Source organism: Zootoca vivipara, chromosome 1 (genome assembly GCF_965207765.1).
Source record: "Zootoca vivipara chromosome 1, rZooViv2.hap1.1, whole genome shotgun sequence".
Classification (NCBI taxonomy): Eukaryota; Metazoa; Chordata; class Lepidosauria; order Squamata; family Lacertidae; genus Zootoca; species Zootoca vivipara.
In genome coordinates this window covers 9,546,312-9,563,864 of record NC_142582.1, presented here as the reverse complement: position 1 = coordinate 9,563,864, position 17,553 = coordinate 9,546,312, and the positions used below count along the sequence as shown (strand labels likewise).

Sequence of the window (17,553 nt, the reverse complement as noted above, 5' to 3'; positions counted from 1 at the left end):
ATCTGCTTTTAACCCCCCCCCCTCCCTCCAACCCTTCACTTAGAACTTCATAAATTCATGTGATTTCTTGGGAAATCCATTGGGAGTTAGAGGGAAACCATGCTGTTTATGCTACATATTGTATAATGTGAAGTTGTTTGTCTAGGAAGAGTTTATTTAAAAGATACACAATTTGCTTGCCGAATTGTGTATTGTAGCATATGAAGTCTTGAATAGAACTGTATCCTGTTTGTTTGCTTGCTTGTTTGTTATAACTTCTATTTATTTGCCTCTCCACCATAATACGGTAATGGTCGCGCACCGTTTCTAAAATGTGGTGTCTACAAATGAGAGTGATGTTGTCATGAGGTTTTATTGTTACTTCCCAATAAGTTCTGAAACTTGAGATTCCATGCGGAACAGACATTATTATTATTATTATTAAAATTCCTATACCTGTAGATGAGACTTTGGTGCCTGTGAAAATGTTGGTAACATGAAATAGATCGGAAACGTGACTGATTTAATTCCTTTATGTGGGTTTGCAGAAGTAATGTAAAAGCTGGAAAAAGGCCTTGGCCTAAGATAGGTCTGCAGTAAGGCAATCGATCTGCAGAACAGATCTGGCCAGCATAAAATGTAATGGTATGTTGGTGAGATTTCATGGTGTTGTGCCAAAAACTATTTTAGGCCTAAGCTTTTTTTACTTGTGGAGTATTAAGCAATGCAGATAAAACCAACCTCCTTCTAATATTGGCCCTTTGCCCATTAAGAGTTGATATTTCTAGGCTCCTGAAAGCCATTTCCTATAATCTAGCAGGCAGCTTTTACTTGTCAGTGATGTACCCCTATTTTAGCTTGGGCGTAGAGGAAAAAATGGCAGCATGCCTGCCTGCCTTTGTCCCCCAAATTGCGAAGTTTAGCAATCTGCGTGTGCCTGGCATGGAATGGAATATGGATGCCTTCGTGGTTTGTTTGTTTTTATATTATTTCTTTAGCAGCAGTGGGAGCAGTGGAGGGAGCCACCCTAGCAGTAGGAGCAGCAGTCGAGAGAACAGCGGAAGTGGAAGTGTGGGAGTCCCTATTGCTGTCCCTACTCCGTCCCCTCCCAGTGTGTATCCAGGTAAATCTCAAGGGGAGGGGCTCCTCTTGGGTTTGGGTGATTCCTTGGTAATGGCAATAATCTGTAAGCTGCTTTGAGTCCTGTCAGGGGGAAAGGCGATGTTTTACATTGGATAAGTTGAAATCCTCCTCCCATTCCCTCCCCCCCTTTTTGCTGCATACCTAAGAGGTAACCCTTTCCCTACATAAACATTATTCTACCTATCCTCCCCCCCCCCCCGCTGCTGCCATTTTTGGGGCTAGAATTTTAAGCGTTTGTGGAACGTTCCGCACAAATTACTCAAAAGCTTTTCTAATCCTTGCTAACCGTAACTCCTTATTAACTCCTCCTCTTCCTCCTCTTTTCACGTAGCCCCTGTCAGTTCGGCTGGCACTTCTCCCCTTCCTGCTACTTCTGCCCCTGCTCCCACTCCTCTCCCTCCTGCAACTGCCCCATCCTCTGCCGCCCCAGATGCTGCTGCCGCTGCTGCAGGGGCTCAGCCCCTTGCCGATGGCTTCACATCTCCAACTCCCCCTGCTGCTTCTTCCACTCCTTCCGCAGGTGAGTTTCAGCTCTTCCTCTTGAGGCAGCTCAGCCAAGGTGCAATAGCAGCCTAAGACTGGTTTTGTCGAGTACTACAGATTCGTGGAGTTTCCTGTGCTTGTGTGGTTTTCATTGGGAAAGCATGGCATTTCGTTTTCCATCGTTCTATCATCTTTCTCAGCTGCTGAAAGCACCTTGCTATACTGAATTGTTTGGGTTGTTGTGTTTCTTTGTGCATTGTTTTCAAAATGCCCCTTTGTCTACCCTACCGTCTGTCTCGGTTCTTTCGATCCATGCATTATTCTGACAACCGCACCTTGTTGACTTACCGTACTTTTCTGTGTATAAGACTATGTTTTTCTCTTTTCATATCATGGGAAAAAGTGGGGGTCATCTTATACATGGGTAGTGCATAGGGTGGGCATTTGATTGGTTGCTGCCGCGGCTGTGATTATCCGTATGATTGGTTGCTGCCTCAATGGGTGGTGTTGATTGGATGACGTTTTGGCAGTTGGGCAGGTGAATTGCAGCTTCTGCCGGCGATGGGACAGACAGGAGGCAGATTTTGCGATGCGTATGAGTGAGCTATTTTTGGCAATCCCCCCAAAAAAGCTCAACAATGCTGAGCAATCCTTTGCAAAAAGCTAATGACTCTGTGCCATCTCCCCTCGTTTTCTTAAATTTGAGTCCCCCAAAATAGGGGAAGTCTTATACACGGGGTGCGTCTTATAGACGGAAAAGTACGGTATTTGCCGCTTGTTTCAAAAAAACCAAATTCAACATTTTGTAGGTAACATTGTATTAGAAGCATCATTGCTTGGAAGCATGGTTGTAAATCTTAAGCGATGGCAGCGTGCAAGGCAGTTTAATATTTAGAGGGAGCAACTGATTTACAAGTAGCAAAATAGATCTTTCAGGTTTAATTCATTAACTTTTAGGAGGGAAATATTGCTGTACTCTAGACTTTGCCAAGGCCCTGCTTTTGGATTTGAAAGTTGAGGTGGGGGGCGAGAGACCATCTAAAACAAGCAGCATAGTTGAGTGTTCTGTGACTGGTGAAACCCATTCAAACTTGGAGCAGCTCACGGCCAACTCTTACGTGGATATTTGCTATTTGATTATTTTGCAGTTTTTGGCTCTGCTAAACATGTGATCCCTTTGTATTATGGATGTAAAAGTTTCTGCTGCGGTGGTTCGTTCCAACATGTTGGTCATCGAGTGGTGAATGTGCATCTAGGAACTAAAGCTTAGTTGAGTTACTATGGAAAATCATGCAGAGCACACCGTGGTCATGTACTTGCTTCATGTTTCCGTCAACTTCTTTGAGAGCTAATGGAGAATCAGCTCAGAGACCTGCTCCTTTTTTTATAATGCTGGGTAGAATGCTGCCATTCTGCTCTGCCCCGTATTCATCTTAACAAGTTTCCTTTGAAGTGTAATTTAAGGTATCCCATCGTACGTGCCTGCTATGTCAGCTGAATTGCTTCATTTTCAAAAGCCTAACATTGGAGGGGTTGTATTAATGCCGAACCTCTGAATCATCTGAGCAGCTTTAAAAGCATGTGAAAAAAAACCAATGGGTTGTTTCCAAAGCTGACTTCCCAGCAGGGTAGACTTGCACTCATGCAGTGGAATTTCATCTTCCTCTCTTTACCACTGCAGCCTCTCTTTCACACCTCAAATTTGCTCTAGAGGGTTGGGGGACCCATTGGACTTGGGGTTTTTTTTGGGGGGGGGGACAGGACAGGGCAGCAAGAAGCTGCAGGAGGAGGAAGGAAAGATGAAGACCCAGTGTGTGAGCCAGAGGTCTACTTATGCAACATTCGGTTCAAACGTCTTTTTAGATAAAGCTGAAATCTTTATATATTTTTTAATTTCTTTATTGAAAGTTAAATAGTACATAAATAACCATATACCGGTATGTCCACCAAATATGGTGAGACGAAAAGAATGGAAAATAGAAACAGCACACAATGTAGAAGGGAAAGTAAAAGGGGGGTGGGACCCAAAATTGTATACTTTAGTTATTGTACTTCACCAGATCTTAACTTATTACAGTATTTGTAAGAATGGATTTCAAATACCATTGAATTTCTCCATGGCTAGTCTGCATTTACATGCAAGTCGTTCATGTTGCAAGTTTGTATAAGTTTTCAATCCAATCATAGAAGGAAGCCATATTTTTATTTTTCCAATTCATCAGTTTCAGTCTTTTTGCTGTGGTAAGGGCACAGAGAGTCCACTCATAAGAAGCGGAAATCTTTACGTGAAAAGACAGGATTCGGCTTCAACATTTTCGTCCTTATCCTGACACTTTTCTCCCTTCCGAAACAGGTCATCCTGTTCAGTTCTACAGCATGAACAGACCTGCTACTCGGCACACCCCTCCAACAATAGGGGGCTCTTTGCCGTACAGGCGTCCTCCTTCCATCACTTCGCAGAACAGCCTTCAAAACCAGGTGAATGGAGGACCCTTTTATAGCCAGAACCCAGGTAAGATGCACCGCGGTGAAAAATCAGTACTCTAACCCACCAACAAAAATGCCAATGTTGTGGTGCCTTTAAAGAGCCTTTAAAGCCACATGTGGTGATGATGAATAATTTGACCTTTACCTTAAAATCCTAAATATTAATCTCTGATTGAGGGGAAGGGGTTGCCTTTGTTTTATAAAGTATTATATTTGAAATGTGGCTGTTTTGGTAATTTATCAGTTTGTCTGTAGTTTCTGCATTTTATTTTCCTCTGGCCTCACTGTTGACAAGCGCCACCCCCCCACCCCCTGCCCAAACCATACTGCCCAAACTTGAGATAACACTTTATTCATCTGATGAAGTGGAAACTTGTGCCATGAAAAGGTTAGTCTTTAAGATGCCGAAAGCCTCGGTGTTTTCTGCAACAGACTAACATGGTTATCCCTGAGACAACATTTTGTTTCCCCCAACAGTTCTTAGTTCACTAGGTGGCCAAATTGCTAAAGAGATGGCTTTATTTGGAAGGAAACCTGGCTCGAGTCAGTTGCACATCATAGAAACAAGCATGGGGAAGACAGAACCCTGTGATCTTGTCAGTTTGCTAATGTTTCATAGGAGATCAGTTGATGAAAATCTGAAGTGCATGGTTGCAAATAGGCATGTGAATTGATTAGTCTGAGAGCCTGTAACTGGTTGAGCTTCATGACTAAGTTGTGGCATACGTCTGGCTCTTTCACACCTAAAGCAACACTCGGCTACTGAACCCAAGTGCCTAGAATATATATGCATGCTAACAATGGATCTTCACTCAGTGCACGTAACCTGCATGACGTCTGAAGTTTGCACATACCTGTTGAACATGAATATTTATATATGAAATATTTTTTTGTGTGTGTACATGTTCAAAACATACCGAGAAGTGTCGCTAAGTATGACAACGCATAACACTTACAAATGTGAAAAGGTGTTAATAACAAGCATGACTGCATGCTGAAGGAGAGAACCTATATTATTCACTCTTTTATGGGGAGACCGACTTCTGAAGGTTTATTTTTATGCAAAGGTGTTTTCTGGATGCTCAGCATGTTTGGTGGAATCCTTTGTTGTGGTAAGAGCTGTTAAATGGGTGGCCCTTCATTAGTCGAGACACCACAGAAGATGCCAAATAGCCAATAAATATTAGGTAATTCTCAGTCTGTTTAGCCAAGCAGAATGTTATGATTTAAAAGGGTGGTTTGCTTGCTTGCTTGCTTGGATTGTAAATTTACAGAAATGGTGGCTTTCCCGTGGCACAAATAATGAGAGGGTTTGTAAGTGTAGAATTTTAGCTGATGAAGATGGGATATGTCTGTGGACTTGGACCTCTTCCAGGGTAGAGGCAAAAGGACTTCCAACAAAGACTCACTGTCGGGAGAGGACTGGTGAGGACAACCAGATTACTGTGGTGCCATAAAGAGGGAGGGAAATGGCAGGATAGGGGAGCAAGGAATGCCTTTTGAAAATTGGCCTGTTACCTTTTCATTGAGGGAGCATCAGAAGAAAAATGGACTTCAGCAAGGAAGAAAGGGGCGTGGTGCTTGCTGGGGGAGATCTTCGGACTGGTTCTCATTCTTTGCATTGTACATGAAGTGCAGGTTGAAATACACTCCTGCATAGACTTCCCCATGTTACAGGCACACTCTGTGCAAGAGAAAGCAAAGCAAAACTAGGTTCTGCACACGACAGCTTGATTTTTAAAACGAAGCGATTGGCAGCAGCCATGATCTGAGGGGGCAAGTATATAGGTAGCTCAATTTTCAAAAAGTTGTGAGTGCTGAAATATTTAGAAATGAGTAGCATCCACTGAACTACTCAGCAGAGAGTAAAAGAACGGGAGTCTTTGACATCATTGAGTTGTTGGGGGGGGGGACCTAAATTCTGCCCTGACTCCCAAGTTGCCAAGACTTGGGGGCCAGGATTGGGTTTTGCTTCCAGCTAAACTGCGACCCCCAAGTGCAGCTACTTTAGCCACCTGTAGAAGTGAAAGACTCCCATGGATTTCCGTGGGAGGAAGTAAATTGTTTAGCTGTTCTCTCAAAGAATAGTGCTTAATTGCATAAGCACACTTCTAAAATCCTGTTTTAAACAGTCAGGTCACACTGTTCATTAAAGTGTTCTGTGTTTTGTGTGCTCAGAAACACCTCGAGTAAAGTTATTCTAAGTCCCAATCCTGAACATTTTCTCAGATTGGGTTAAGAGATTGCATTCTAATTTGCTTGTAGATGTTGAATTTTTATGAAGAAATATGAAGATGTAAACGTTTGTCTTTGGGTTTGGGGAATATTTTCCCTGACTGCACCAGACTGTCTTCCTAATAACCAAGGATGTCTGTGCTTCTGCCAGACTTGTTTCAGGACTGGTTCTGTGGAGACTGCAGGAGACGAGTCCCTTAAGCACGAATTATTTCTGTTTAAGAAACAAGCCTGATGATTAATACTGCTTCAAGCAAATTTCAATGTTGTCCTTGGCAGCCAGGTTCAAGACCTGTTACAATTTTTCCTCCCTTTTTCTTGCATTTAGTAGGAAACCACAGTGCCCATGTAATCTCTCATGTTTTGGGTTCAACTTTTCTAACCGGAGGCCTGCTTTTTTATTGCTGTCATTCCCTTTCTTGCAGTGTCTCTTGCGCCGCCGCCTCCCTCTATCCTACAGGTAACTCCTCAGTTACCACTCATGGGATTTGTGGCCAGAGTTCAGGAGAATAGTAAGTATGCATTTTTATTGTCCTTTGATTCAGGTAGAGATATTTTAGCAAGCTTAAGCTCACCTGCAAGCATTAGGTTTGGATGATAACAATGTCTCTCGATCGCAGACAACCTTGTGATGCCCACTTGCTTCTAGTCTAGCAGACGTTCCCCATTTAGATTGGTTGTTCATAGACTGTTTCATAAATTTTGTGCCGCTACCAGCCAGCAGCCAAGACAGTGCATTTTGCAAAGTGTGCTGCTGTGGTCTTCTGCCAGGCAGAGGAGGAACACTGTTTTTTATGTGAGATTGGGTCAATACCTTCTGGCCCCCACTGCAGCAGTGATTAAACTCAGAGCTTCAAAGTTTCTCTGCTTTACAATCTGAAGGGCATGCAGTTTGCCCCAAAGCCAAAGAAAGAGACTTAACCAGGAACTGCCATTCAGTATAACCATTTGGGATTGAGAACATAAGGACAGCCCTACTGAATTCAACCAAAGACCCACCAAGTCCAACATTTTGAGGCCAGCCAGATGCCTATGAAAAACCACTAGAAGACCGAGAGCTATAGCACTTTTCTTTTCTAGCAAATGATGTTCAGAGGCATACTGCCTCTGAGACTGGATTTGGAAGAGCTAGCAGCAGGGAATGTGGAACATGAATCTCTCTCTCTCTAAAAAAGGGCTGGTCCTCCAGCACTGCTTAGTTGTCAGAGATGATGGGAGCAATGGCCCAATGACATCTGGAGGGCCATAGATGAGCTACCTGCTCATTTCCCCAATGTCCAGTGTTTGAGTGTCAGACTCAATGGAAGGTGAACTTTGAACCTTGATAATTGATTATAAGCACTGCCTCTCAGCCTTGGATCTTTTCTGTAAAAGGAGGACAACCCATCGAAGCAGTCACTGGACAGAGGCAGTGTGTGTGTGGGGGGGGGAATAAGACTTGTAAAGCTCTTAATGTATTGGACATGCTGTATAGCCTTTAAACTCTAGGAAGTGCAGTGTGGGTTTTTGCTCCTCTAGTTTCAGACACACCTCCACCCCCACCGCCAGTAGATGAGCCAGTCTTTGATGAATCCCCACCACCACCACCTCCTCCAGAAGATTACGAGGAGGAAGAAGCCGCTGTGGTAGAATACAGTGACCCATACGCCGAAGAGGATCCACCATGGGCACCAAGGACCTACTTGGAGAAAGGTACATTTGCTGGAGGTTCTAACCATAGAGTTAACTACCGAGGCAAAAGTCTTTTTGAGCCATTTGACATGAGTTCAGCTACCTGCACCTTTTTGGTGGTGCCTTATCCTTGAGATCCTTCAGATGTTGCATCCAAAATGTGCCCACATGGCACAATGTGAAATTAATATTTTACCAGTTGATGGTGTGTCTCAGAGTCCGATCCACTTCCTTCATCATGAGGGAAGACAAAACCAATGTTAGCCAGTCCCCGTGAAGCAAAGACAAAACCAATGTTAGCCAGTCCCTGTGAAGCAACTGCTGCTCTCTCGGCTGGTGCTGGATCCTGGTAGTTTCCCCAGGATTCCAATATAAGCAGGGAACGGCTTGGATCTGTGTTTACTCTTTTTTATTATTTAATAAGCAAGCCAGCTCTTTCAAATCTCGTGGTTTGGTAAGAAAAACCTCTTTTCCGTATCCTCCCCATTAACAAGGGTCATTCTTGTAAGCTTGCGCCACAGGGCTGGGAAGTAGGATCTGGCTGGTGGGCTGGATCCTGAACTCACCCAATGGGAACTCCACTTGCTCCTCAGTGCCAAATGCATGCCTGCTGGGATCAGCTTTACTTGTCTGATTGGAGCTCACAGATGCAACCAATCCCGCCTTCAAGCAGGTCTGGTAAGCCAGAGGGATCGACTCCACATAGGTGTTCTGGTGGGGAACTCTGCAGTGGGCTGATCCCAGCTGGCTTGCATTCAGCACTGACTGCAACAATCTGGTTTGCCCTCTAGATCCATTATTTCCTTGCAGCTTTGCCTGCTCAACCCCTGACTTCAGGGCATGGCTGTTGGAAAAATGGCCTCACAGGCCAAATTAGGACCCCTGGCAGGTTTAATTTGACTCTCAGGCTGGAGGTTTCCCATGTCTGTTGAGTGACTGTCCTCTAGTATCCTTTGCTCTGTCACGTGACAGATCACAGCGTGAAAAAGCATATTGAATAGTAAGTTAATTCATATTTCTTATTACATCTGTAAGCCAACATTAATTCAGATTCCTTTTTTCCCCCTTGGAAAGGAAAGAAACGAAAGAGGTTTTTGTGCGTGAGAAAGAATGCAGCCAGTGATTGCCTGATTTGGGAATCTTAGCTGATTAAAAAGTAATTCCATAAGGTTTTCAGGCACCTGAATTTGTGGGCCATAGTAAAACAGAACTATGCAGAACTACCAAAAGATATTGGCAGTTCTGCATCTGATATACTAGAAAAACAACAACAATAGGTAGATAAGGGAATCATGACTGATAGAAGGTTGCATCGGTTGGAGAGTCCCTTTGAATTGAATTGTTTTCGCTTTCTCTCTTGCAACCCTTGCCTGGCCTGTTTGTTTTTTTGCTCATATCCAGAAACTGAATTTATCTCCACTTCATCACTGCACAAGTTTGAGAAAGGAAACGAGCAGTTAGAATTCCTCGATAGACCTGCCTTTTGCTACTTTTAGGAAAGCAAGCAGCATTTTTTAAGGATGCCGTAACCCATCAATTTACCATTTGCAGACTGTTTTCACCAAGATCCCCTTTTTATTATATGAAATTAGTGGGGGAGTATCATGTTGTGTTGACTTCTTCCAAAATAGTTTTATACATTGGTCATTTTCGAAACCCTAAATAGGCTTCCTCTTTTTCAGTAGTAGCAATTACTTGGTGCACTCTTTTGTATATTGGAATGAGAGGAGTGGAGTGGGCCAAAATTCCTCCCATTTTTATTTTTAGAACTGCAGCATTTGAGCACAAAATATTCTGAAATATGTAAAGTCATGTTTTGACCTTTTGGGCGAGGAACTGACGTCTTGCGCAAATAGGGAGGAAAAACAACATTCAAATCAACTACTGCTAAAGAGAAATTTCTGCTGTTTGGGAAATGAGGGATTACCCAAATGAAAGTTATAATACGATTTTGACATTGCCTTCAGTTCAGGCAACTGCTTTCTTGGGATCTTGCTATTCTCTCCCTTTTTTGTTTGCTCCTAGTTGTGGCGATCTACGACTACAGTAAAGACAAGGAAGATGAACTCTCCTTTCAGGAAGGCGCCATCATCTACGTCATTAAGAAAAACGACGATGGTTGGTATGAGGGGGTGATGAATGGAGTAACGGGACTCTTCCCAGGGAACTACGTGGAATCCATCATGCATTACTCGGAGTGAAGACGGCCACAACAAGAGGCAGATTTGCTCCTTGCTTGCCATGAGGTTGTTGGGCTCCCCAGATCTTCTCCAGCGGCTGGGGGACCCTGTCAAATGAACTGAAGGAAGGAAGGATCATTGTAAACAAAACCACTCTTATTTTTTTTTTTGCTTCAAACCCCCACCCCCCAACCATTTTATAAAATAGTGATTTGAGTTGTTTTGGAGAAATGGCTCTTCCATTTGCCAGCAGCGGCTGGGCTGAGCTGAACGACGTATTTTAATAAGCTGACCGATTCGGGTGTAGATATAGGAGATGTAACGAACTTGCCAATTAACCGATCCGTTGCTCAAATTGTGACCCATTCAATCAAGACATGGGATTTTTCTCAGGAATAATGTAAGCCCTGGTATTGGGACATCCCAGATGCCAGTGCTGAAGGGTTGGCTTCGATAGGCCATCCACCCCCCTCCCTCTTTGCCTTTCCCCAAGACCCCATTCTTCACTCTCTTACTATTGGAAGAGTGCTATTGTACTGGCAAAAATTTTGGGGTTCACACACCAACTGGATCTCAGGTTGGTTCCTTGCATCTCTGACCCAAAACACTTCTGTAGCTGTTCAGCGTATGTAGCCTGATCCAGGTGCACACGGAGCTGGTTTCGAATCACATTCCTCTTGCTTTGATAACACAGGAAGTTGTTGCTTCCTGCTTGGTCCTGTTATATAGATCCTTGAAAGCTGCGAGCGAGGCCTCTCTCATTTGGTGAAATGGTTGTTAAAAAGTTGGAAGGAAGATGAAGCTTGAAATTAAAATTTGGGCTGCCTCCCTTTTTGGAGAAATATACAGGGAATAGCTTGCACCCTGCTCTCTTGATAAGTGACATATTGTCCAGATTCTGCTTTCAGAGTACGTATAAGCTGCATCTCGTGGTTTCACATATCAGGCTTCAGCACTGGTTCTTCTCCCGAAGGCTGGCTGCAATCTTCTGAAATTACCTCATGTTTTATAGTTTGGGGAATTAGAATAGAGAAGAATTCAGTATCTCTAGAGGTGGGGGAAGTTTGAATTCATTCACAAGTTTCAGCTGAAAGTTTGAGCTGTTTGGCTCAAATACCATCATGCATACCAATCGGATGGTACAAATTGACTTCATTGCATATCATGAAAGGCTTGTGGAGTCAGGCAGACAAATGTGGCCCAGGCCTGTTAGCTGATCTTGCTAGGAATCCAGGGGGCTTCCTTCTGTTTTGGTTTCCTTTGAAGGCAAATTAGAAACGGAAGAGAGCTTGGGCTACCTTTTTTCCAGTCTTGAAATATCTTGGCTTTTGGTTAAATTGCAGCTGTCCTATTCAGGATCAGGCATGGGAGATAGTAGGGGGCTAACCGTTTCCCCCCTACATCACGGTTCCATCAAAAATAGCCTTTTCCAAGCAGTCGTTAGTTGCAGAAGGAAATTGGTGCCGCCGCCATGGCAGGTTCCCTCCCATACAGAGAGCAGCCTTGAAAGGTATCCCTGTAAATTTTGTTGGAACCGTGGGGTGGAAGAAAATTTGTCTCCCCCCTCCTCATATGCCACAGCCCCAATCCTGACCCCCATAACAGCAACCCAAATGAACCATGGGTATGCAAAATGCACATGTTATGCTAGCCTGCCTTTCTTAACACCAACTACCCAAAATTACATGAGAATGTGGTTTTGCAGGCATCTAGTTCCTCTATCTGCACAGGCTGCCTTGGCTTACCCTCTGCAACTGGGGAGCTCGGAAATCTTTTTCATCATGCTTTGCTCCAGCCAGGAGCAGAATTCAAGCGGTACCAAGGATCTAGCATAGATTTTATGTATTGCACAGCTTGCTTATGTAGGGAGTGCCTGCAAAGATTGCAAAATCAATGTTTCGGGCAGCTCTAGCCTCACTGAAGTGGGATGGCTTTCAGGACTGGCTTGTTTGACGGAGTCAAGGCTTTATGGGGTTAGGTGGAACAAACTTCATGCTGTATTCCTATAGGCACTGGAGCATCAGGGCAAATTTCTGACATGATCAGTCTTTACTCCCTGCACAGAACGCGCATGATAAGACTCCTACATATCTACATTTGTGCATGCTCTGTCTACCATGACAACCAAGACGAGGTTGTCTTATATTATGGCCGCGATGCAACCATGCACATATGTAGGTATCGGCGTGTGTAATATTCTATGTGTATTGGGATGCGCACGGGCCTTAGACCACAGCTCGCCACACGAAGATGCAGGAGATGCAGACGTCTGCAAATGTGCTCCCCGTGGCAGCTCCTCAAGGCCCTTGCTCAGCCCGACATGAGAAACCCTTGGCGCTCTCATCTGATTCTATACAGGAGGAGGCAAGTCTTGGATATTGTTCTGGACTTTGATGCAGAAATCTGACCGCCACGAATGCCTGCAAGAGAACTAGGTGCCGGAAAGAAAAATGGGGAAAGAAATGTTTTTTTCCCCTTCTGCGCAAAGCACATTGTGTACCTGCAAGGTAGCTGCTATGTTGCAAAGAGCTTTTGTAGCCGTGAAAAATCCGAAGGAAACGAGGCAGGATAACGAGGATGCTTTAATTAGAGTTTCCTTCCTCTCCAACTGCTCCTGCGGGAATGGGATTGGGAACCCATCTTAATTTCCCCCATTGTTGATGCACTTTAAGTCTGGTACTGGGCCCTTGACTTCTCGAGAATACTCCCCCCCCCAAATTAAACCTCACCCCATTGCTCCAAAAAACCCCTCCCCCCCAAAAAGGTTGCCTTAGTGCCGGATTTGTCACATCTTAAGAGAGTTGCTGTCTTCTCAGCCCTTCTGGAAAATGCCACAATATCGTTCACCTTAGATTATACAGCTGACCAAACAGTAGACCTGCAGTTCCGATGCCGAAATATCGTAATCTGTCGTTTTTGAGGTTGCAGCTACTGGAGCTTGGGTTTATTTCTAAGAGCAAAGGAAGGTGGCCTGGAGTGTAGGTCCAATCCGGACAGATTCCTCACGCGCACAAGTTGTTTGGAGAAGCTTCTGAGATTGTATCTGTAGTGGGTCCCCCCTTTTAAAAGTGCTTTCACTATAGAATTGGTTTCTAAGGAGCTTCTCTGCACTGGTTTTGTTTTGTTTTGTTTTTTTATGGTTGCATTTCCTTGGTTGTGTGGAGACGGACTCTGATGATTGTTCCCGGCTCCTGTGGGGGGGCAATGCCAAGTGTTGCCCTAGAATACTTGATTTTGTGGCCGTTCCCCCACAAACCTCCCGGGCCAAGATCACTTTCCATGAAGCTGCTGCAGACGGTCTTTCCAGATTGCTCGCCTCTTGCTGGTTTTATGCTTTCTATTCTGCAGTACTAACGTTGTAAAGAAATTCTTTGGATTTTACGCTTTTTTTATTTTGTACAGTTTTGAATTCTGTAGAATGTTTAGGGATGATATGTACACGGCCCAGAGTAATCAGACTTTGTATGTATGTAATGTTGTATAGACTGCATGCTATTTCAAGTCCGTGAGGGTGGTACTCCATCTATCGGTTGTAATTTCCTCTAAACGTTTCCCCTTTTTAATTTAATGTTTACTTTTTTTTAAAGAAAATAAAAGGGGGTGGGTGGGGGACGGGAAAAAGAGGGTGGGGGGGATAGGCCTGGGAAATTGGAAATAAAATCATTTTCTCCCCCATAGAGTCCTGCTTTCAAAAATCAAATTGAGGTATTAAAAGTTATGATGATTTGATCATTTACTTTCAGCCTCTTAAGGGCAAACAGTGGAAGAGTTCTATGTATCAAGCTCCTTATCATTTATCCCTTCATAAAATGGCTTTCATTCCCTTGGCCTTCCTTCTCCCACCCATGCAAGTATTGGAACGAAGATGTGTGTGTTTTTCCTGCCACTCGCATTGGCTTCCTGCTTAAAGACAGAATCTCGGTTTCCACAACAAATCCTTCCAAGCCAGAAGAGTTGCCAATCTAGAATAGGAATGATGTATCGCTGGAGTGTTTGCTTCCGGTTGGTTGTTATTTCCAAGGGCTGCCTCTGCTCTGCATTGTGTAAACTACCACTGTCCCCCTAGTTTTGCTCCTGAAGCCTTGTGCACATGCTGTGTAAAGGGGAAGAGGGACAAAGACCATACTCCATGGCTCTGCGTGGCACAGAAGGTGCTCTGAAGACCTGCAAGTGAATTTCATCTTGCTACCTTGGACTTTATTAGCAATGTTTAGAAGGTGGGGGGGGGGAGAGAAGAGAATTTAATAGCATTGGCTCTCAGTTTGCAGTTGCTACGCACTGCTAAAGCTCAGGTTCGGTGCCGTCACTCAAACATGGGGGTGGCCTCCTCTTCTATCTCTGCCCCCCTTCCCCCCATTTTGGATCATGTCATGATGATATTAAAAAGTCCCTTTGTTTCAGACTGTCTTCTGTAATCTTGCATGCAAATATTGGGAAAACCCAGGCCTGTCCGTTAATGGGACATTGCCTAATGTCCCCATCATTGGAGCATCACTGAGGACCTTGAGTAAATGGGTCCCTTTCCACAAGGTTTCAGGGTGGAATGAACCTTTGGAGCTGTTGAGTTTTTGCCGTCATTCAATTTTTGAAGTGGCATCTTCAGTACGTAGGGCTGACTTCCAGTGTTTCCCAATCTCTGCTGGGCGAAAGCCTTAAATGTTCAATTTTTCTCAGTGTTATCCAATTGATCTCGGCTTTGAGCCAAACACAAAGCAGTAAACACTTCCCCCTGTAGGAAAGGGGGGCTAATTTTAAATTTCCCCGAGCAAATTCTGCCAGGGAAAACCAACCAAGGGCATGGCTAGGTTTGGTGCTAAAATTGAATGGAGCATGATGTATGAATGGAAATAGGGTGTCTTCCAATTTGTCGTTTCTGAGGCAGCCTTTGAACATAGAGCAGTATTTGAAAGTGTCATAAGCTTAATGAGGGGAATGATGACTTTAAGACTTGATAACCGGGGGTGTGTGTGTGTGTGATTTCTCAGTGATACTGATTAACCTCTCGGTGTTAACTTTGTGTTTGGGAGACATAAGAGGCAGGCATAGATGTTAAAAAACGGTGCACAGCTCATGTCCTAAATGAAGATGGGGATAGTCCTTGTTCACGAGAAATGACTCCTTGCAAATGAGAGAGAATGGGGAGGTAGCCAACTTGTAGGTTTTACTCATAAATGGATCCGTTGAAATTAAAGAAATGTGACCAATTTCAGTGGGCCTACTGTGAGTAAAGCTTAGTTGGATAGCACCCATGACTCTTAAACCTGCAGTATTAAGACACTCCCTTTTTCCAAATGAGGAGTGTTGCGGTATTTAAATGCAAAATGAAGCTAACTGATGTTGCCTAAATCTAGGCCGCCTTGGTATTTTTATTTCAAAGGCCAGATTTTCCTAGGCAAATGAAATTTGGAGGGACTGTCATTTTTACCTGAGTATTAGATTTACCGTCTTCTGCAGCTGCTATTATGTGTATGCAGCATTTGACCATACCTTCGTTTGTAGTTAACGTGCTTTCTTGAGAAGAGTGGTATATGCCTGTCTTTTTTCCTAGTGCCGTTTCTAAAGGCAGCAAACCAGCATGCCTCGAGATGGGCATAAAATTTTGAGACCAGAGTTGTGCTGGACCGGAGAATGAAATTGTATGCAGTTCAATGATTCTTTTCTTATTGATGATGCTATCTATCGTGTGTACCAAATTCTAAGAGACCAGGTAAAAAGCACAGGCTGGTTTCCATTGGGATCTTGCTGAATGCTCATGGATCCATATATCGTGAAGATCAGGTGCTTATTTTTCTCACGTAACTATCATTGCTTATGTATGGATAGGTTTCTGAAACCTATCACAAGGAAACAAACTCAAATTTGGTTAAATTGAGCAACTTCTGCTACTAGTGGCAAGTGTTTTTTCCCCTGAGCTCTTGTGGTGACCTCATAGATGGTGAGAATTGTGCAGGATTCTAAAGAAAGCCCTGTTGAATATGTTTTACTGTGTGTGCCATTAAACCACCTTCCAATGAGTGAGGGAGCATAAATTTTTAAGAGTTTTTAAACTGTATTTGGAATTAACTGTTGCTGTGTACTAAACCCTCGTTACAAGTCCTAAATAAAAAAAGAAAGCACACTCGAATTCCCTCCAAGCGTCTTGAGGTTGTCCCCTCCTTGCCAGGTAATGGCATTAATTGAACAGCTGTGTGGACCGAGAGTAAACCTGTTGGTTCCGGGAATAACTGTGTATCTCTTTGTAATAGTTAAAGATAATACCAAGATGTAGGATATCATAAACTGCAATGGACACAAAAATAGTGTTAAGGACACTCCTAATTTTGAGTGGCTCTAATAACTTCAGAGGGAGCTTGGAAGGTCAGATCTAGGATACTGTAAAGTTACGGTCCCTGAAAGTGTGTATAAAACTTGCATTGAAATCCTTTAACTAACAGATGCTGCATATCTCCCAATCTGAGTATTTTCATAAAAGCTAAGTGGGTGCGTATTTTTAATGCTTCACTATGTTTGGACACCTCCTTAGGGAGCTAGGTCACTCTATGCTCCGCATGGAGGTTTGTGGTCTTGTGATGTGATGTTTTCCTTCATCCACCTGCACAAGCCATGGTGATGGACTGAAGCAGCAAGCCCTTGAATGCAGGGATTTCTAGGCACTGCTTTTGCCTCAAACTCTTGTCTACACATACTGAAATTGTGCTTTAGACATACCCAAATTTCACAAGTGTGGGATTGTTGGTAAGAGGGGTACATGCACGCGGGGTAGTACTGAGTATTTTCTTCCTCTGGTCTGATGTGAAGCAGGATATCTTCTTGTTTTGAGAGACACTATTAAACTTCCAATTCCTGCTAATGATATTTTTGTACACGGTGACCTAATTAAAAGCAAAAGTGGGTGTGTATAGTAACATAAGTAATCTTGTAATATCTTCTTCATAAGGTAAATGTTCTGTTTCGGTGGAGACTTATGAAGGAATACAAGACACAGTTGCAGAAAAAGTATTGATATACTCCAAGGGTAATCTATATCCTTGCAAATGCCAGTTTTGTGTGCAGGCAGTCTTGCATTCAATTTAAGAAAGTGCTGGGAAAAGCCTTGAGGCTCCTGCCAGACAATACTGGGCTAAATGGGCAAGTAGTCTCACATCATACTAAACACTTGACCATGCATGTTTTTAAGCACAAGGTGGAGCAAGAAGTATATTTTATTACCTAGATGCGAGGTCACTTTTTTCACTCAAACACAAAGGAACCACTAGGATTTCTTTGCACTAAAGACCAAGGATTCAAGACTGCAGCTAGAGGTTTCTTTTGCAGGTAGTTTACTTTTAAATAAAACTTGAAACAGAAAATGTCAAATGAGAACACCGGACAAATT

At 43.5% G+C, this 17,553-nt stretch overlaps 1 protein-coding gene across 8 annotated transcripts in view; it reads left to right on the top strand.

Moving 5' to 3' along the window:
• Positions 1–16,302, top strand: part of ABI2 (abl interactor 2) — a 52,388-nt gene extending 36,086 nt beyond the window's left edge. For 2 of the 8 annotated variants that reach the window (XM_035137680.3, XM_060281940.2), the window contains 6 exons: positions 978–1,102; positions 1,454–1,642; positions 3,959–4,117; positions 6,753–6,839; positions 7,846–8,019; positions 10,024–10,409. In XM_035137680.3, coding sequence (XP_034993571.3) covers positions 978–1,102; positions 1,454–1,642; positions 3,959–4,117; positions 6,753–6,839; positions 7,846–8,019; positions 10,024–10,199 — 910 coding nt within the window. In that variant the 3' untranslated portion in view covers positions 10,200–10,409. Of the gene's footprint in view, positions 1–977; positions 1,103–1,453; positions 1,643–3,958; positions 4,118–6,752; positions 6,840–7,845; positions 8,020–10,023 lie in introns of all 8 variants that reach the window. The other 6 variants (XM_088671112.1, XM_035137690.3, XM_088671273.1 and 3 more) reach the window with 3 other exon arrangements.
• Positions 16,303–17,553: the final 1,251 nt, after the last annotated feature.